At 49.5% G+C, this 20,325-nt stretch overlaps 1 protein-coding gene across 7 annotated transcripts in view; it reads right to left on the bottom strand.

The window, feature by feature from the left end:
• PSD4 (pleckstrin and Sec7 domain containing 4) overlaps window positions 1-19,129 on the bottom strand; it is a 44,775-nt gene extending 25,646 nt beyond the window's left edge. For 2 of the 7 annotated variants that reach the window (XM_061432581.1, XM_061432582.1), the window contains exon 1: window positions 18,701-19,129. In XM_061432581.1, coding sequence (XP_061288565.1) covers window positions 18,701-19,114 — 414 coding nt within the window. In that variant the 5' untranslated portion in view covers window positions 19,115-19,129. The other 5 variants (XM_061432584.1, XM_061432583.1, XM_061432586.1 and 2 more) reach the window with 5 other exon arrangements.
• Between the last annotated feature and the right edge of the window lie 1,196 nt (window positions 19,130-20,325).

The following is a 20,325-nucleotide window of genomic DNA, read 5'->3' as shown; positions in this document are numbered from 1 at the left end:
TCCCTGGTCCCAGAAGATCCCACGTGCCACAGAGCAACTAAGCCCGTGCACCACAACTACTGAGCCTGTGCTCCAGAGCCTGAGAGTCGTAACTACTGAGCCCATGCTCTGCAACTCTTGAGCCCATGCTCCACACACTCTTGAGCCTGTGCTCTGCAACAAGAGAAGCCACGACAATGAGAAGCCTGCAACGAAGAGTGGCCCTCACTCATTGCAACCAGAGAAAGCCTGTGGAGCAACGAAGACCCAGTGCAGCCCAAAATAATTAAATGAATAAACAAATAAATAAAATCTTTTTAAAAAAGAAAGACAGAAAATGGGAGGGGGTCTGAGTGCCAACGCTGAGCCTGCTGCCCTTGGGAGGTGCTCAGAAATACCATGTCCAGCTTGGATTAACCTGACTGCTTTGCAGGTCCATTTGGAGAAGAAAAAAATACATGAAAACAAGCAAACAAAAGGCCCTCCATGAGAGCACAGGCTTGGCCCCAGCTCCCTCTGTACCCGAGGAGTCAGTTCCTGGATGTCCTGTCTGGACTTTAAGCTTCCAACTCAGAAAGCTGCCTCCTTTTGTCCTGGCAACGTTCCCTTCCTATGCAAAAACCAAAGTCTTCTGGCCCATTCTGGGATTTAAGAGGTGATCTGCCCTGTCCTTCAGCAGCCCTGAGTGGCAGCCAGGTTAAGGGTATTGCTCTGAGGGCAGTTACCCTCCCTTCCCCCTCACGCTGTCCCCGGGCTGAGGTCACAGGACAGATACCCCTTCCTAAACCTGGGGCCAGGGCACCCGAGGTACATGACATATCATAAGGGGCCACCCCACATCCTGCCCACATGGAAGGCAGCTTCATGCAAATGTGCAGAGAGAGCGAGAGAGACAGTGAAACACACACACACACGCCACTGGTGCTGAGAACCCTGAGATGGGTCAGCTGAGAAGCAGGCATGGAGGGAGAATGGAAAGGACAGAGAAGAAGAGAGAGTGGTGGGCAGAAAGGATGAGCCAGGGGCAGAGGAGATGAGGGGGCAGAGGGCCAAAGGGTAGCTACTGCCCACAGGAGGACAACAAAGCCTCAGGGCCAGCCTGGGCCTCCCCTCGTGCCATCCTGGATCTCCCCCTCCCAAAACAAAAAGCCCTGAGCCCAGATTCTAATCATAGGCTGGGTGGTTCCTTATCTGTAGAGCAAGGAGCCCTGTGATGTCCTAAAGCCCGGGAGACAGGCCTCCTGGCTGAGTCCTCTGGGGTGTTGATTATCAGCTGATGACGGGTCACCCTTCCCAGGCTTTTAGCAGAGAAGAATGACTCTGCCTGTAGGATCTCAGGCCCTGGAATAAGGGGACAGTGGCTGAGGACAAGAACTAGGAAGCTTGATATTGTCCCAAACAGGGACGCCATTGAGAGTGACCTTGTTCCTGTCAACCATCAGGGCGATAAGCCTAAATTCGTGCTGCCGGGGCAAGCCAGCAAGTTGGGCCACCTCCCCCTAACCCAGCCTTGCTGCGGGGGCCTGAAGGCAAGGCAGGGCTGGGAGACCCAAGTCTGAGCTCCTACAATGACCACACCCAAAGCTGCCCCCACCCCAAAGCCTGGCCCAAATGGCTTCCTTCTCTCCAGGGTCTGGGTGGAGGGGGGTCAAGCCTCATTTGGGGCCTCTGGCCTCATTAACCCCCACTGGGCACCAGTCACCAGGAATCCAGGGAGGCTCACAGAAGATTCAGAAGGGACTCCCTGGGAGGCTGGGGTAAGTGGGAGCCACGGCAGGATTCAGGGAAAGGGCTAGATTGGGAGGCGGCTGGTTGATGGACAGGAGGAAGGAGAAGGATGGGGCTGTGGCCCAGGGCCGGGCTCACGGCAGATGCACAGGCCTTCAGGGCCCTCCATCCTGCCCACCTGCCCCACTAGGGTCTGCACATGACTCCCTGCACCCTCCGCCCCCACCCCACGCAGGCCCACCTTGCTCACCTCCAGAGGACCGAGAAGGGATGCGTGGGCCTGGCTCCCCTGTCGCGATCCTGCCGCCCGGCCCACCCGCCCTGTGAACGGCGAACGTGGCCGCTGCCGCTTCCGACTTCCGCTCCCCTCACCACACTCACCCTCCCTACCCACCTCAGGCCTCCAGGGCTCCCCTGCTGCTCTGCATCTCACACTTCCTGCCCCAATGTGAGAGCCCCTTCTCCCAGGCTCAGTGCCTCTGGCCGCCAGCCCCCTGCTCCTGGGAACCCCCACCCTCTGCACAGCCCAGAATCAGGGCCTGGGAGAGAAAAAGAGGAAGACGCAGCGCCCTGGGCTGCAAGCACGCCCCACCCTCCTCCCTGCGGGTCTGTCACCAGGTTCTCATCTCTGCCCAGCTCTTGGTTCCTTGAGCGGCACTCAGTGGGACTCAGGAGGGCCCTGGGGCTGCCAACTTTTCTTCTTCCCTCGATTTATGTGTGGCTAGGTCTTTCGGAGGGGCTTCCCAGGTGGCTGGCTCAATGGTAAAGGATCTGCCTGCCAATGCAGGAGATGCAGGTTCGACCCTTGATTAGGGAAGATCCTACATGCCTTGGAGCTACGTGCCTTAAGCCTGTGCACCAGAACTACTGAGCCCACGTTCCTCGAGCTGGTGCTCCTCACTAGTCACAACTAGAGAAAACCCTCAGGAAGCAACAATACCCACTGCAGCCAAAAATAAAGTAGTTAATTAATTTTTTTAAAAAAAGACCCACAATCAAAGGCTTCAGACCTGGGCCAGCCTGGCCCACAATACAGAGGGCGTGGCTCCAGCTACATCCCCAAACACACACCACACACACACACACACACACACACAGAGCAAGGAGTCCATAGGGACGTGCCTACCTGGCCTTTCTGCATCACACCCTGGGCACCCTGGAATCTAGGATTCTCTGCTTCCTGGACTCACAGGGTCTCTACCCTGTCTGTGGACATTGCATCACGGCTCTGTGCAGTCCAAGACCTGGAGGGAAGGGGAGAGACAGTCAAGAGGTGAACATGGCCTGGGCCTGAGGGCAGGTCATGTCCCAAGCCAGGACAGGGAAGAGAGAAGGAAGGGGACAAAGGCCGGGGGTAGGCTCTGCTGCCATATACAGTGATGGCTGAGGATCTCAATTCAAACTTGGGCCTCCAGGTCATCATTAAAGGGGGAGGCAGAAGAAGGGAATACTCTTTCCATAAGAGTTCATCAGCTGTGGTGTTATAACACTGACATATCCAAACACATCTCGATGGGGGGACCCTCCACTGTTCCGTTTCTGGGGCTGCAATGCTAGATGCAGGCTTATTTCAAGCACAGTGCAATGCAAACCTGGTTCCTTACCTCTTCTAAGCTGCTTCTCCTCTGTATGGGGGATTCTTATTCCCAGCCAGGTGACAGAAACTCAAGTCACCTTGGCCTAAATGCCAACCCTCCCTCAGGCCAATCCTAATGCCAACCCTCAGGTCTCCAGCCTCACAAGGTGTCTGGAACATGGCCGGCGCTGACTCCATGCTGTCTCAATGTGAGAAGCCACTGACGGTCAGGAATAAAACACAGGATCCCCAGTGTTTCCCTGGTGGTCCAGTGGCTAAAACTCCACGCTCCCAATTAAGTGGCCTGGGTTCATCCCTGGTCAGGGAACTAGATCCCACATGCCACAACTAAGAATTCAAAAGATCCCATGTGCTACAACTAAGACCTGGCAGAGCCAAATCAATAAATATTAAAAACAAAACACAGGACTTCTGTCCTCAGGAGTTTCCAATCTAGTGACAGAAAATAAACAAGAAGTAATCAACATGTGATTATAAACTGTGAGGAGTGCTGGCAGGGGAACAGGTGGGGAGAGAAGAAAGTGATTGGGGGTGGGGGGCTCACTACGAGGGGAGACCAGGGGCATCATATCCCCATGAAGAGGAGCCAGGATGTGAAGAGAGAGCGTGGGGTGGGCATTTTAGGAAGATGAAACTGCATGTCTAGTTTCTTACCGAGACTGGAAAGGTCTCCAGGAGTGACAGCCAGACAGTGTGGGAGGGCGGGAGAAGTGGATGGGCTGGATCCCACAGGGTCCCCAGAGGTAAAGTAAGGAAATGACAGGTGTATTTATTTTTCAGGTTGCCTGGCGCTGCATGGAAAAGAGACAGTGGAAGTGCTCAGTGAGGTCAGGGAAGGGCTCTGTGACAGTCCAGGGGAGGCGGGATGGTGGCTTGGAAGGGGGTCAGAAATGGCATAGAAGGAAGACAGAGGATGTGGGACCTATATCAGGGATGCCTGGTAGAATCTGCCACTAAAGTGGTGAGAGGCAGAAGTCAAGGGCGACTTTTAGAGTTCTGGCTTGAGCAACTTCGAGGGGTGGTAATATTTGTGGAAATGGGAAAGAACTGGGGAGATGAGGCTCAGGGGAGAAAATCAAGGGTTTCAATCTTTAAATATTAGGTTTGAGATATCTGTGAGCTACTCAAGCAGGAGTGGCTAGTACCTAGAGTGGATGGGAGGGACTGGGGTGCAGAAAGGAGCTCGAGTGTGACCAGCAGGAAGGCACCCACACTAGGGGCCAGCAGAGCCTCCCCAGGAGACGCCTGCAGAGGAGAGCGAGCAGAGGCTGTCAGGGAGGTGAGAATGAGAGTGTGTTGTTACCAAAGACAAGAGAGGAGAAAGACAACTTCAGAAGGAGGAAGTGGTCGGCTGTGTCAAACGCTGCTAGAAAGCGGAGGACGATAAGGAGCAAAGTGACCATTGAATGAGGCCCACAAGGAGGTTACAGACAAGCTGGGGGTGGGGGTGAAGACCTGATGGGGGCGACCAAGAGGTGAGGACTGATCAGAAGCCAAGGACCGGGATCTGCCCCCTCCAGTCCCAGCTCTGCACCATCCCAGGGCCCCTTAGCATGCTGGGCTGAGATGCCGTTGGTCAAGCCAGGTGCCAGGGATCAGCCTCCTCTGTGTATTTCTGAATCTCCACCCATCCCCCTGACTGTGAACTTCTCATGGGCGAGCACTGGTCCACTTGCCTCTATCACCACCCAACTGGTGGAGGCCAGGCTCATAACTGCTCCAAGGCCTTCTGATGAATGAAGGAGTCAAAGCTGCTCATCCTCATCCTTCGATCACATCAAAGCGACACTGTGGGAAATGGGGTCTGCCTCTCTCCTCCCAGCAGGTCTTGTATGTGTTTGGTGTATGTGTTTGGTGGGGCTCTGGGATGTGGCCAGGGGGTGGTTCCTGCTTAGAGCAAACTCCAAGAAGAGACTCCTGCACCCATCAGCTCTGTTCCATCTCCTAGAACTTTCACCTCCTTCCCAAGATGCAAAGAACAGAGCTGGACAGCCAAGGAGGGCCTTCTGCTCACAGGGTGTGTGGCTCAGGGTGAGAAGGGGAAAGCAAACTGGCTCCTGCCCCCAGAGCCCTGCCAGAGATGGACTTTGATCTTTTATGCCCCCTCCCCCTTCTGGGGGTCCCAGCCCACTGTCCCCCTCCCCTGGGCCCAGAAGATGCGCAATCTGCTGACCTGACCACAGCCCAGAGGCAGACAGCCCCTTCCTGCCTCCCCCAATGTGAGTGGCTTCCTGTTTGCCCGCAGAGGAAGCTGCTGGGTGCAGGTGGGGAGGCAGTGTCTCACAGACCGAGCGCAGGTTGGGGAGTGGAGCCCACCTTCCAGGAGAGGAGCTTTGGGGCTTTCAGCACGCAGCCCACACTCCTGAGAGGCAGAACGTGAGAGGACAGAGGGGATGGACACCTGACTTCTGACTACATTTCACAGAGGGACCCTAGGTGCTGACATTCATTGGGCCCTTTATAACCAGTATCTCCAAAATCTAGAGTCTAGGGTAGGGGTGGGGCGTCATGAGCCCCATGCCACAGAACAGATGAGGAGACCGAGGGTCAGAGTAGCCACTCTGGCTGAACTTGAGCCCAGGACTGCCAAACCAAATTCACTTTCTGCTATACCCCACTGCCATCCACACACCACTCATATGAAGGACCGAGGCTTCTTTCCAAGCATGTAGGGCCACGGACAGCCCAGTTTGAAAACTTACCTTTTAAAAAAATAATTTTACTTGTTTGTTTTTGGCTGCACTGGGTCTTTGCTGCTGCACGGGCTTTCTCTAGTTGCCATGAGTGGGGCCTACTTTCTAGTTGCAGGCTAGAATGGGCAGGCTTCTCATTGCAGTGGCTTCTTTTGTTGCAGAGCACAGGCTCTACAGCACAGACTCAGTAGTCAAGGCACACAGGCTTAGTTGCTCCGTGGCATGTGGGATCTTCCTGGATCAAAGATCAAACCCATGTCTCCTGCATTGGCAGGTGGATTCTTTACCACTGAGCCACCAGGGAAGCCATGAATTCATTTTTAACAAAGCAGACCTTAGGAAAACTCTGATGCTGATTGAGCTCACTGCCATCCTTCTGCGGGTACTAGCTACCAGGCAGAGGGAGAGCTGAAGCCAGAGGCACCTCATTTGGGCCACATGTCCCTGTTGTCTCTGTAGAGATTTTGTTCTTCAAGGAGGCCTGGGATTGAGGCAGCCACATGTTCCTTCCTCCAGAAAATGGCCTTTGCCTCCTAGCCCTCAGGCCTTCACAAGCCTGGGCCCTTGGGGAGACAGACAGGGGGATGCCTGTCTTCCTAAACAATCCTCTGACAGCTTAGATGATGACGGCACATTGGCCAAGTGGACTGTGGGGTCCCTGGGAATCAGAGCAGAGAGCTGGGAGGGAGATCCAGGTAGAGGGCTTCTAGGGACCAAGTCCATGACAGGGTCTAGGGATGGGGTTCCTGGGGTGCCTCCCTAACACCTGTGGTCAGACTTTGGAGAGAGAGGTATCCCTGAGCAGGGCAAGACAGGGGGCAGAGGCCAGTGGGAACACCATCAAAAACCACCCTACACATGTGGACGCCAAGGCTGACCTTGATTTCCTAGGGAAGGGCAGGAAGTGATTATTACAAAAATGAGTGACGAGCTTCTATCTCCTGGACTTGGTTGCCCAATCGAGTGCTGGGTACAGTAACTTTGTGAGGTGTCCTTTTCTGGCCTGGGGACAGGTGGCCAGGCCACCAATCCCTGGACCTTTTCTTCCACAAGAGTCTAGCCTCAGCTGCTCTCTCCTAGAGCTGCCCCATGCTTTCAGATTAGCATTTTCCATGTAGCCACTTGTCACAGGTACATTTAGGTAACCAGAAAGTAGGGGTCCACAGGTACTCACCTCTGTCCTCAAGCCCCCTTGGTACCCAGACAATGCTTACAAACATCTGTCTAAATACATATGCGTTAAGATAGACTCAGTGGTAAATAATCCGCCTGCCAATGCAGGAGACACAGGTTCAATCCCTGATCTGGGAAGATCTCCTGGAGAAGGAAACAGCAACCCACTTCAGTATTCTTGCCTGGAAAATCCCATGAACAGAGGAGCCTAGTCGGCTACAGCCCCAAGGGGTCACGAGTCCGAAACAACTTAGTGACCGAACAAGATACTATAAAAGCAAAAATGCTCACAACTTCAACATCCATAATCAGGAAACAGATAAATTATGGGACAGCCATAGAGTGAAACCCGGCACCTTTAACTATCTTGCTTTTGAAGAGTATTTCATGAAGTGGAAAGATTCTCACGGCATATTATTAAGTAAAGAACTTGATTATATATTTGGCACAGTCTCATTTTTTTAAAATGTACGTACCTAGGCAATGAAATTGCAGAAAGTGAAGAGGAACTAAAAAGCCTCTTGATGAAAGTGAAAGTGGAGAGTGAAAAAGTTGGCTTAAAGCTCAACATTCAGAAAACTAAGATCATGGCATCTGGTCCCATCACTTCATGGCAAATAGATGGGGAAACAGTGGAAACACTGTCAGACTTTATTTTTGGGGGCTCCAAAATCACTGCAGATGGTGACTGCAGCCATGAAATTAAAAGATGCTTACTCCTTGGAAGAAAAGTTATGACCAACCTAGACAGCATATTGAAAAGCAGAGACATTACTTTGCCAACAAAGGTCCGTCTAGTCAAGGCTATGGTTTTTCCGTGGTCATGTATGGATGTGAGAGTTGGACTGTGAAGAAAGCTGAGCGCTGAAGAATTGATGCTTTTGAACTGTGGTGCTGGAGAAGACTCTTGAGAGTCCCTTGGACTGCAAGGAGATCCAACCAGTCCATTCTGAAGGAGATCATCAGCCCTGGGATTTCTTTGGAAGGAATGATGCTAAAGCTGAAACTCCAGTACTTTGGCCACCTCATGTGAAGAGTTGACTCATTGGAAAAGACTCTGATGCTGGGAGGGATTGGGGGCAGGAGGAGAAGGAGACGACAGAGGATGAGATGGCTGAATGGCATCACTGACTCGATGGACATGAGTCTGAGTGAACTCCGGGAGTTGGTGATGGACAGGGAGGCCTGGCGTGCTGTGATTCATGGGGTTGCAAAGAGTCGGACACGACTGAGCGACTGAACTGAACTGAGGCAATGAAATACCAAAACACTGGTTGATAGTGGCAATCTCTGTGTGGTAACAATACACAGGATTTTAAGCTCTTTATGGTTGTGTGTGTGTGTGTGTGTGTGTGTGTGTGTGTGTGTGTGTACCTGCTGTTAAAAACAAATAGGGATGGACTTCCCTGGTGGTCCAGTGGTTAAGACTCTGTGCTTTTTTTTAATGCAGGGGGCGAGGGCTTGATCCCCGGTCAAAGGGCTAAGATCCCACATGCTGAGTGGTAGGTTCAAATTAAAAAATAATACAATACAGTCAAAGCTATGGTATTTCCAGTAGTCATATATGGATGTGAGAGTTGAACCAAAAGAAGGCTGAGTGCTGATGCTTTAAAACTGTGGTGCTGGAGAAGACTCTTGAGAGTCCCTTGGATAGCAAGGCGATCAAATCGGTTAATCCTAAAGGAAATCAACCCTGAATATTCATTGCAAGGACTGATGCTGAAGCTGAAGCTCCAATACTTTGGCCACCTGATGCGAAGAACCGACTCACTGGAAAAGACCTTGATGCTGGGAAGGATTGAAGGCAGGAGGAGAAGGGGACGACAGAGGATGAGATGGTTGGATGGCATCACTGACTCAATGAACATGAGTTCTAGCAAACTCTAGGAGATGGTAAAGGATAGGGAAGCCTGGCATGCTGCAGTCCATGGGGTTGCAAAGTTGGACACAACTTAGCAATGGAACAAAAACAAAATAAATACATATGATGTTTGTCATCAGTAAAAATAAATTTGTTGTATTAAATTACAGAGAAATATTTAATTTCTCTGCTTACTTTAAAGGCTGGGAGTCTCTTTGCCAACACCCCTTACCCCCTCTGGTTGCCAGAGGGGGACTTGTGTGGGATGGAGGTGAGCCTGAGAGGATCTGTATGGGACCCCCTACCTCTCAACTGGCTGCAGGGTGACTTCTCTGATGCTGGTGTAGGGACCTACCTGGGGCCCCAGAACTGATACAGAGTTTAAGATGAAGACATTTGAGATCTTTCAGATACACTAAGAAACCATCTCAGAGCTTAACTTATTGGTTAAGAAATACGGTTGTCATAAATTCCTTCTGCAGGGCAGATCTACTCCCAGAAGGAAGAACTGAATAAAATCTACCCCACCTCCCTTCTCTAGGAGAGATTTATGGCCCAGAAGGAGACTGAAAAAAAGTCATAAGTATAAAGACCAACACTATCCTATTTTCTCATTTCATGTGTTCTAAAAATACATTAGTCTTACGAAAAGAAACCTATTTGTTCTTCACCTAGAAGCCTTTTTCTCCCTCCTCCCTTTCCCCTACTAATTTAGGTATATAAGCCTTTAACCCTTTAACAAGTGAAAAGTGAAAGTCGCTCAGTCACGTCTGACTCTTTGCAACCCTTTAACAAGCCAGCTACTTAGATTGACTCTCATGTGCAGGCCAATAAAACTTTTTCTCCTGTTAATCATCTGTCAGTATAATTCACAGGTACCAGTGACAACATCTTAGAGGGTTCTTGTTGTTTAGTCGCTAAGTCATGTCTGACTCTTCTGTGACCCTATGGACTATAGCCCACCAGGCTCCTCTATGCATGGGATTTTCCTGGCAAGAATACTGGAGTGGGTTGCCATTTCCTTCTCCGCGATTTTCCTGACCCAGGGATCAAACTGGCATCTCCTGCTTGGCAGGCAGATTCTTTATCACTGAGCCACCTGGAAAGGCCCTTTAGAGGGTAAAGTTTTTCTTTTCCCCCTCTCCCACATCATTCCTGGGTCAGGAAGATCCGCTGGAGAAGGGATAGGCTACCCACTTACTTCAGTATTCTTGGGCTTCCCTTGTGGCTCAGCTGGTAAAGAATCCGTCTGCAATGCAGGAGACCTGAGTTCAATCCCTGGTTGGGAAGATCCCCTGGAAAAGAGAAAGGCTACACTCCAGAAAGGCCTGGAATTCCATGGACTGTATAGTCCATGGGGTTGCAAAGAGACATGACTGAGCAACTTTCGCTTCACTTCACATCGTAAAGATTATCTCCTCCATGAATCCACCAATCTAAAGCTGTATTTGCCTAAGTAGGCATATGGTATACATAATAAACATTTTTAATAGTTAAGAATGTATTTTAATATACAGTAAAAAGTCATGATTTCACAGATATTGTTGCTAAGGACCACACTAAAGTAAATTATGCCTACTTCACATTGATTTTTCAAACTGCGTGCACTCAGGGAAAAATGTTACATGAAATAGTATAGGTGGAAAATTCTCATGTCAGAAATCATGAAACTATGTGAATGAGTAGACACTTTCTATACAGCTGAGTTCAATCTTTCAGGCAGTTACTCTTTTGGAGAAAGAACTGCAGTACTCCTTATAATACTAACTGGCCTTCATATATCATTGATTGATGAGCACAGAATTCAATTCAGGTGCACAACTGGCAGAAAATCAAGGCTCTTGTGTTACCTAAAGGAACAGATATGCTCTGATATAGTGAAGAAGGGAGACAAAAAGAGCAAGGCATTTCCTGGGGCCCCCAGAAAGGTCAGTGTTCCCTTGGAGGTGCTCACACTTAAGCCTGCCCAGAGCAACAAAGCCATGGGCTTCCCAGTGCCCTCTACATGCCAGCTGGAGATGATCATGTCTATCAACAGTGGCCCATGGGGCCAGAGGAAGCAGCCAGTCTGGCTTGGCAACTTCCAGCTGGAACAGTGCTAGGGCCCAGAGCTCCTCCCCAGGGAGAGAACCCACACACCTGTGCTTTCTGAGGTCATTTCCCTCCTGTCTGCCTCATCCCTTCCACGCATCCTCCAAGGATCCATGGAGAGACACCAGGAAGGCAGAGAGCCCTTGTTGGCTGTCCCCTGACCAGCTTTTCATGAGAGGATGCATCCTCAAGGTTGTGGAGCCAGCAGAGGGCAGAGTTCAAAGGGCATCCATGCCTCCTTGTTGGTCCAGCCTCTCCATCCACTTCTCCCTGCATGCCTGCCCAGGGGTTTGTTCTAGAGGGGCCTCTTCTGCCCTTGGGGGCTTCCCTGGAAATTCAGATGGTAAAGAATCTGCCTGCAATGCAGGAGACCTGGGTTCAATCCCTGCATTGGGAAGATCCCCCGGAGAAGGAAATGGCAATCCACTCCAGTATTCTTGCAGGCGAAATCCCATGGATTTTTCATGGACTTCCATGAGAAGCCTGGTGGGCTACAGTCCATGGGGTCACAGAGTCAGACACAACTTGGCAACTAAACAATAACAACAGCACATGATGACCTACCCATTCCTGCATGTTCACCTCCTACCCATTCACTGAAGGTTCAGGAACACTCCTCAGCCTGCAGTCCTAACTACCAACGAGAATACTCTAGGTAGGCGAGCAGGACTTCAGAATAATTAGGCACCCGACAGCCTGTCCACATGCCTATGAGTGCACCTCCCACCCCTGTGCCCAGGCCTGCCCCCGGTCCTGTCAGTGACACCCCATCTGCCTGGTTTCCCCAGGTTAGCAGGCACCCTTCATGCCTCCAGCACCCAGTCCCGCTGGTTCTCCCTGCCCAGCAGCCCCACCATTCCTCCCTTACCTGAAGAACCCCAGGGACCTCCCCTGCTTCCCAGGTTCATGTCCACGGTCCCAATTCTCCTTTAGGAGACCACCCCTGCCCTTGAAAATCCTTCCTGATTGACCCCTAGCCCACTGCCTCTCCCTGTTGCCTTTAGGGAAAGCCCAACACTGGCATTTGAGATCCTCCCCCAACCTCTCCTGGGACCACACACGCCTACCCTGAGCCATGCCCCCAGTCTATGGGGCTCCCCTGAACGTTCCTGGAACTTTCACACATCGGCATGTCCTCATGCTGGGCTCCTGGTTAGCTCTATTTCCCTTCCCCATTCTCCTTTCCTCCTAGCCAGTCCTCTTCATCTGCCAAGGCTCACCCCCATCATGCCATTTCTCCCAAAAAACTTTCTAGACCAAGCCAATAAGAATCAATGGTTATACTTGATGACATAAATCAAAGCAAGATCCTCTATGACCCATCTCCTAGAATAATGGAAATAAAAACAAAAGTAAACAAGTGGGACCTAGTTAAACTTAAAAGCAGATACACAGCAAAGGAAACTATAAACCAGGTGAAAAGACAACCCTCCAGAATGGGAGAAAATAATAGCAAATGAAGCAACTGACAAAGGACTAATTTCCAAAATATACAAGCAGCTCATACAACTCAATACCAGAAAAACAAACAACCCAATCAAAAAGTGGGAAAAAGATCTAAACAGACATTTCTCCAAAGAAGACATATGGATGGCTAACAAACACATGAAGATGCTCAACGTTGCTCATTATTAGAGAAATGCAAATCAAAACTACAGATATCACCTCAGAATGGCCACTATCAAAAAGTCTACAAACAATAAATGCTGGAGAGGGTGTGGAGAAAAGGGAACCTTCCTGCACTGTTGGTGGGAATGTAAATTGATACAGCCTCTATGGAAGACAGTATGGAGATTCCTTAAAAATCTAGGAATAAAACCACCATATGACCCAGCAATCCCATTCCTAGGCATATACCCTGAAGAAACCAAAATTGTAAAAGACACATGTACCCCAATGTTCATTGCAGCACTATACAACAGCTAGAACATGGAAGCAAGCTAGATGTCCATCAACAGATGAAATGGATAAAGAAGTTGTGGTACATATACACAGTGGAATATTACTCAGCCATAAAAAGGAACACATTCGAGTCAGTTCTAATGAGGTAGATGAACCTAGAGCCTGTTATACAGAGTGAAGTCAGAAAGAGAAAGAGAAATGTCATATACTAATGTATATATATGGAATCTAGAAAGATGGTACTCATGAATTTATTTACAAGGCAGCAATGGAGAAACAGACATAGAGAACAGATTATGGACATAGGGAGAGGGAGGAGAGAGTGAGATGTATGGAGAGAGTAACATGTAAACTTATATTTCCATATGTAAGATAGATAGCCAATGGGAATGTGCTGTATGTCTCAGGGAACTCAAACAGGGGCTCTGTATCAACCCAGAGGGGTGGGATGGGGAGGGAGGTGGGAGGGAGTTTCAGGAAGGAGGGGATATATGTATACCTGTGGCTGATTCATGTGGAGGTTTGACAGAAAACAACAAAATTCTGTAAAGCAATTATCCTTCAATTTAAAAATAAACTAGTTAAAAAAAAAAGAATCAATGGTTATGATAATTTCATAATTCCAACCATGGGATGCAATCAGAAGCAATACACCAATCAGTACAACAATTGCTTCTGATAGTACAACAATCAGAAGCAATAAACCAAGTGTCCAGACACCAGCCAGATAAATCTTAAAAAACAGCATCGAGTTTCACAGTAAGATCGAGATTTGTAGCACAATACAACGTCTGTAAGTTTAAATTACATGCACATATAAATCAACACCATACATTTCTCTAAAATAGTCTCATCCCAGGATAAACATATCATAAATACATCAGAGTAGCTGCTGTGCACAAAAGGAAGATGCTGAAGGGCAGTAAGTGATGAGGGATAAAGAGGAAATCATAATAAGATCCCTTATAATTCCCTCAGAATTCAAAAACAACATGAAGACAAAAATCCAAGTTAAACTAGAGGCCAAGGACATGAACAGAAAGAGAAAGAAAAAGGGCTTAAAAAATACAGGAGACTCATAACATTGCTCATGATAAAGAAATACCTATTAAACATGACAACGTGATGCCCAAGTCTGCAGGGCCATGCCAACACAAATAAGCAATCCTGGAAGTAGTAAGTCAGACTGGGGCTTTGGAAAGCAGGCTGGCAGCATCAGTGGAAATCTAAAATACACAGAGCTTTTCAATCAGTAGTTACACGTTTATAGATTTCCCCTGCTGAAAGTCACAAGAGTGAGCAAAGATGTAGATACATGCGTGTGTGCTAAGTCACTTCAGTCGTGTCCGACTCTTTGTGACCCTATGAACAGTAGCCCACCAGGCTCCTCTGTCCATGGGATTCTCCAGGCAAGAATACTGGAGTGGGTTGCCATGCCCTCCTCCAGGGAATCTTCCTGATGCAGGGATCAAACCTGCATGGGCAGGTGAGTTCTTTACCACTAGCACCACCTAGGAAGCCTGATGTAGGTACAAGTATCCAAATGCATACTTGTCTACCACAGCAAACAAACTAACAAAAATAGGAAAAACAATTTAGAAGACCATAAAAGAATGACTAGAGAAATACAGTACAAACATATTTATTTTAAAAAGATGAAGTATATCTCTATGTCCTGAATCAGAATATTAAGTTAAAAAAAAAAAAGTACACATCTGAGTTTTTTTATTTGTGTTAAAAAAAAAAAAAAAGGTACCATCTAGGACTTCCATGGTGGTCCAGTGGTTAGGAATCTGCCAGCAAATTCAGGGGACCCAGGTTCGACCCCTGGTCCAGGGAGATCCCACATGCTGCAACTAAGCCTGTGTGCCACAATTACTGAGGCTTGAACTCTGCAACAAGAGAAGCCCCCGCAGTGAGAAGCCCAGGCACTGCAACTAGAGAGCAGGCCCCACTCGCTGCAAATAGAGAAAAGCCCACAGGCAGCAACCAAGACCAGCGCAGCCAAAAGTAAATAATAAAATTAGTTTAAAAATACTTTTTAAAAAGTACAATTCATACATGCTCATTTACAAGTAGAACATTTGTCTGCAAGCATTCTCAATTGCCTCTGAGGAGGACTGGGAATCAGAGGACAGGACAACAAGAGAGATTTCTGTGTTCCTTAAGGGCTGTTTGAATAAACATCTGTAAAAACCAATTTTTAACAGGCAAGTAGTACCTTTCAAAATATTTTTAAAAGAATTTGTAACCCACACAAAGATTGTCTTATAAAGAAGAAAAGAGATGGAATGCACCCATAAGCCCTGCTGTTGTCTCTCTAAGAACCCCCTGCTATGAGACACCCTGGAGCCCTAATAAACATCCCTTCAGCCAAAGCTTCTCTCCCTCTTTCAGAACACTTGGCTCTAAAACTGCACCACATGATTATAAATCCTGATTCTTCTTCAGTCACTAGCTGTGTAGAAAAGTGGGCAACTTGCTTCTCGCTGGCCTCAGTTTTTTCATCTGTGAAATGGGGTTGTCTGTACCTCACAGACGTGCTATGAGGCTGGTTTGTGTTTGCATATAAGGTGCTTAAAGGAGAGCCTAGCATATAGTACAAATCAACATACCCTTCTGTCTCTTTTGAGCCTACTAATCAGATTATTCTTTGTAAAAGATTATTGGAATTTTCCTAGACGACAACAGTTGTGCTCCCCATAAGATTTAAAGATTTAAAAAAGATTTAAAAAACTTGTGGTCTGTCTCCCACTTTAGCCCATGTCCTTTTAATGGATGCTGGGTGTAAGAAAAACAAGTGAGGGATTTCCCGGGTGGTCCAGTGGTTAAGACTCTATGCTTCCAACTTAGGGGGTGAGGGTTCAATCCCTGGTTGGGGAACTAGGATCCCACATGTCAAGGGGCATGGCCAAAAAAAAATAAATAATTTAAAAATTAAATTACAAAAAAGAAAAGCAAGTGATACCTCTCCTGCCAAGAGACACACTCTCCATCTCTGGTGATTGCCTATTGCCCTGCTAGTGTAAACCACCAGGCCCGACCCTGAGTTTTCTTACTTGTGTGCGTGCAAACTCACTTTAGTCACGTCTGACTCTTTGTGACTCTATGGACTGTAGCCCGCCAGGCTCCTCTGTCCATGGGATTCTCCAAGCAAGAATACTGGAGTGGGTTGCCATTTCCTTCTACAGGGATCTTCCCAAACCAGGGATTGAACCAGCATCTCTTATGTCTCCTACACTGGCAGGGGGGGCTCTTTAACACTAGCACCACATGGGAAGTTTTCTTGGGAGATGTAAATCTTCTTGTCACAGCAGCTGAGAGCATCACCTGCCCTCCTGCATGTCTCTGGTCAGCAGTCTAAACCCCACCCCCTCTAATGAGAGCTGCAGATGCCTGCTCACCTCCCATAGCCATGAAGGCCTCCTTCCCATTCCTCTAACATGTTCAGCAATGCCCAGTCTGCTCCAGCCTCCTTTACATCTCCGGGCCTTTGCACTTTCTCTTCCCTCTGCCTGGAATGTTCTTTCCCCAGAGAGTCACATACCTGTGTCTTGTCTACACTTGGCTCCTCACTACACTTGGTCAGCACAGCCTGCCCTGACCACCCTACTGAATCCAGGAGCCCCCACCACCTTCTCACCCCTTAAGCCACTTTGCTTTTGTCCATAGCATTTATCTGACATGACAATAAAACAACTGTTATTGTTACTGTGGGCTTCCTTGGGGGCTCAGACAGTAAAGAATCTGCCTGCAATGCAAGAGGCCCAGGTTTGTTCCCTGGGTTGGGAAGATCCCCTAGAGAAGGGAATGGCAGCCCACTCCAGTATTCTTCCCTGGAGAATTCCATTGACAGAGGACCCTGGCAAGCTACAGTCTGTGGGGTTGTAAGGATTCAGACATGACTGAGCGAATCTCTGTGTTAATATGTGTTGCTACTGTCCATTTCTCTCCACTGGAAAATAAGCTCTACGAGAGGAAAGACTGTCTTATTCAGTGATGTATACTTAACACCCAGAACAGTGCCTAACATGTGGGTCCTCAGTATTTGTCAAATAAATGAACAAGTAAGTGACTCAAAAGAATATGTCTTCTGGGATTTCCGTGGTGGTCCAGTGGCTAAGACTCCTTGCTCCCAATGCAGAGGGCCTGGGTTTGATACCTTGTCAGGGAAGTAGATCCCACATGCCACAACTAAGAGTTCACATGCTGCAACTAAGACTCCGCACAGCCAGATAAATAAATAAATATTAAAGAGAAAAAAAAGATATGTCTTCCAGGGAAACTCAAATCGATGCCTCAGATTTAAACCTCCCAACAAGTCAGACAGCTTCCCTGGTGGCTCACTGGTAAAGAACTCGCCTGCCAATGCAGGAGACAAGGGTTCAGTCCCTGGGTTGGGAAGATGTCCTGGAGAAGGAAATGGCAACCCACTCCAGTATTCTTTCCTGGAGAATGCCATAGACAGAGGAGCCTGGCCGGCTACAGCCCATGGGGACGCAAAGAATCAGACACGACTGAGCACGCATGCTCATGCCCATTGTCATCCCGCTTTGTTTTGTTTTACAGCACTTCTCACTCTCTGAAATAATATGATTCATCTGCTTACTTATTTTCTCTTTCCCACAACTCATGTAAATAAGAGCAGCTATATTCTCAGTGCCTCCATGTCTGATTAGTAGTTGGCACTCAGTAAATTTTGGATGGATGAATGAATGACCCTTCTTCAGACCCCTCACCTAAGGAAAACACCATATCTGGAAGAAAAGAAGAAATCACTCAGCAGGGTCAGCTGTCTAAATCTGACCTTGGTGTGTTTCACATGTAGAGGGGCTCAGAGACATTCAATTAGTGGCTAATTACATTCAATCAACCCTGGGCCAGGGGAAGGTTCAAGGGCAGGTGGGGCCCCTGGCTGCCCTAGCCTTCACTTTGCTGCTGCCCACCTGACCCAGACATGCAGGCCACGGACACAGGGGTCTGGGTGAGCACAGTTAGCAATGCACTGCACCTTGCAGCCCCGGGGGGAAACACACCTGCAAAGAACTCACAGTCCTGGCTCCGCTATTTTACTGAAAGAAGCTAAACTCAAGCCCAGGGCCAGAAAGAACCCTAGCGGGATAATGCGAGTTTGTTAGCCAGGCAGACACTGTTTACCGTCTTAGGAATCTCTGGGGTTTTCTGACCAGACACACCTAGCAGGGCCAAGGAGATGGGGGCCAGCACCCAAGGAAATGGGGAACAGCTGGCTTCTCCTCCATCCCCGTGCGCTCCTGGAGAGGTGGACAGCCTGCCAGGCCGGCCAGGCTCCCAGCAAACAGAGAGAAGGTCCTGGCCGGGTCACAAGCCCAGGGCCCACCGAGGCCAATGGGATATAAAGAGTAGGGCCCTCGGTGGCGCCCGGCTCAGACGCTGGAGGCTTTTGAGGACTCCTCCTGCACCCAAATGCAACCCGCCCAGCTGGAGGAGATCAGTGGGGCCACTGGCAACCCAGGCCGGGGCAGGCTCTGCTGTCCCCCTGCGGTCCCTGGCCCCGCCCCCTGATGAAGTTGAAGGCGGAAGACCCCCGACTCGCTCCCGCTCTCCCCGGTTGCAAAGGGGCTCCCCCGGTCGGCGCCCCAGTGCGCTGGCACACGGTCCCCATCGAGGGCGGCGCGGGGCCCCACCTGCTCTTACCCGAGTCCCGCGGGGCTCCTGCTCCGGCCGCCCACCCGCCCGGGCGCCCCATGGCCCGGAGCCCAGGCGCGGGCTTGGGGGCTGCGGGGCGGCGGCTGCGCCGGGGGCCGGGCCGGTCCAGCTCTGGCGCGCGGCTCTCGGGAGGCGCTGGGTTTCCGGCGCGGAGACTAGGGCGGCGGCAGAACCGGCGGCGCGGGGCGGGGCGGGCGAAGCCGTCCGACTGGTCTGACGGCGGCGGCGCGGGCCGGCAGGGCGGGCGGGCGCCTCCTGCACGACCTGCGGTGCTCCAGCCGGGCCGGCCGCCGGCGTCTGGAGCCCCGCTCCGGTGTCCTCCTCCAGCCCAGACACCAGCCGGAATCTCAGACGTGTGCACGGCCCCAAGCCGGGTCCAAATCCGAGTCCCTCCAAACCCATCCTGTAGTAGTTCTTATTTGGGCTCAAGAAAAAAGTGGCATTGTTTGAGCTCGGAATTTCAGCCGTCTATAACTTGATTTACTGTGAAATTTCGCTTGATGGTTTAGGGATCGGTGGCTTGGAGACGAATAGCTGTGTCTTGAAACTTGAATTTGTCTTAGTAAACATGTCCTCAGAGGTCGTGGTATTGGCAGGAGGCTCTTATTTTTCAATGCCCCACTAGATGCCAGTCTAGTTTCTGTCTGTAACTGTGTAAGGCGCTCTATGTGAAAATCGAAGTGAGTCCATATTTCTAGTGCAGTCAGTGATACTTTAGCTTCCTTAGAGATAGACAACACAAGTCCGTTTCGTTCTCCTTTCTTTTCTTCTTTGGCCAGATCTCACCGCAAGGGTTGAGATCCCCACCGCCTGCAGTGGAAGGGCAGAGTCTTACTGGACCACCTGGAAGTCCTTAGAAGTTCCTCTGTGTTGGATGAGGTCCTCTTCAAGCAACAACAGGAGCGATTACTAGTATTTAATATATGAGCGTTGTCAATATGCCAGCCACTAGCTCTCTGTCTTAATACTTAATCCTATAATCACCCTATAAGGTAGAAAGCCATCCCTATAAAGGAAATGGAGGCACAGAGAGGTGAAGTAACCTGACCCATGACACACAGATAAGAGCTGTCTGTCACCATGCAACGCTGTTGCTTTGTCATTTTTGGATGACAGACTTGATGCTAGGTCAGCAATACTACAACTCAATAATAACGTTTGGTAATGGTACAAACATTTACTGTGCACCTACTGTGTGTATGTCAGACACTGACTAGGTACTGTGGAATAGAAGCCTGCACCAGATACTCAGAAAGTTCTCCGTCCAGCAGGGGAGTGGTATGTTGTAAACTGGTGCTGGGAGGTGAGGGGCCACTCCCTGAGGGGAAAGATCCTAGCAAGGAGGGAGCCACACAGGGAAAAGGTGCAACAGGTAACTTCCTGCAAACTCCCCTCAAATCCTTGGCTGACTCTGAACACGCATGGGGCAAGAACTCACATGACCCAAAGGAAAACAAGAGCCGAACAGAAATTTGAACAGTTCGTTGCCTGCTGCTGGGAAGTTTGGACTCAAGTCCTGCTGTCTTAGAGCTGATTTGTGAACACTTGGCTTTCTTGTTTCTGTATTTTAAATTTGTTATTATTTTGAGGTACAGTTGATTTATGACACTGTG

Source organism: Bos javanicus, chromosome 11, assembly GCF_032452875.1.
Source record: "Bos javanicus breed banteng chromosome 11, ARS-OSU_banteng_1.0, whole genome shotgun sequence".
NCBI classification, from domain to species: domain Eukaryota; kingdom Metazoa; phylum Chordata; class Mammalia; order Artiodactyla; family Bovidae; genus Bos; species Bos javanicus.
The sequence above is the reverse complement of the archived record's forward strand: the minus strand, read 5'-3'. Positions and strand labels throughout refer to the sequence as shown.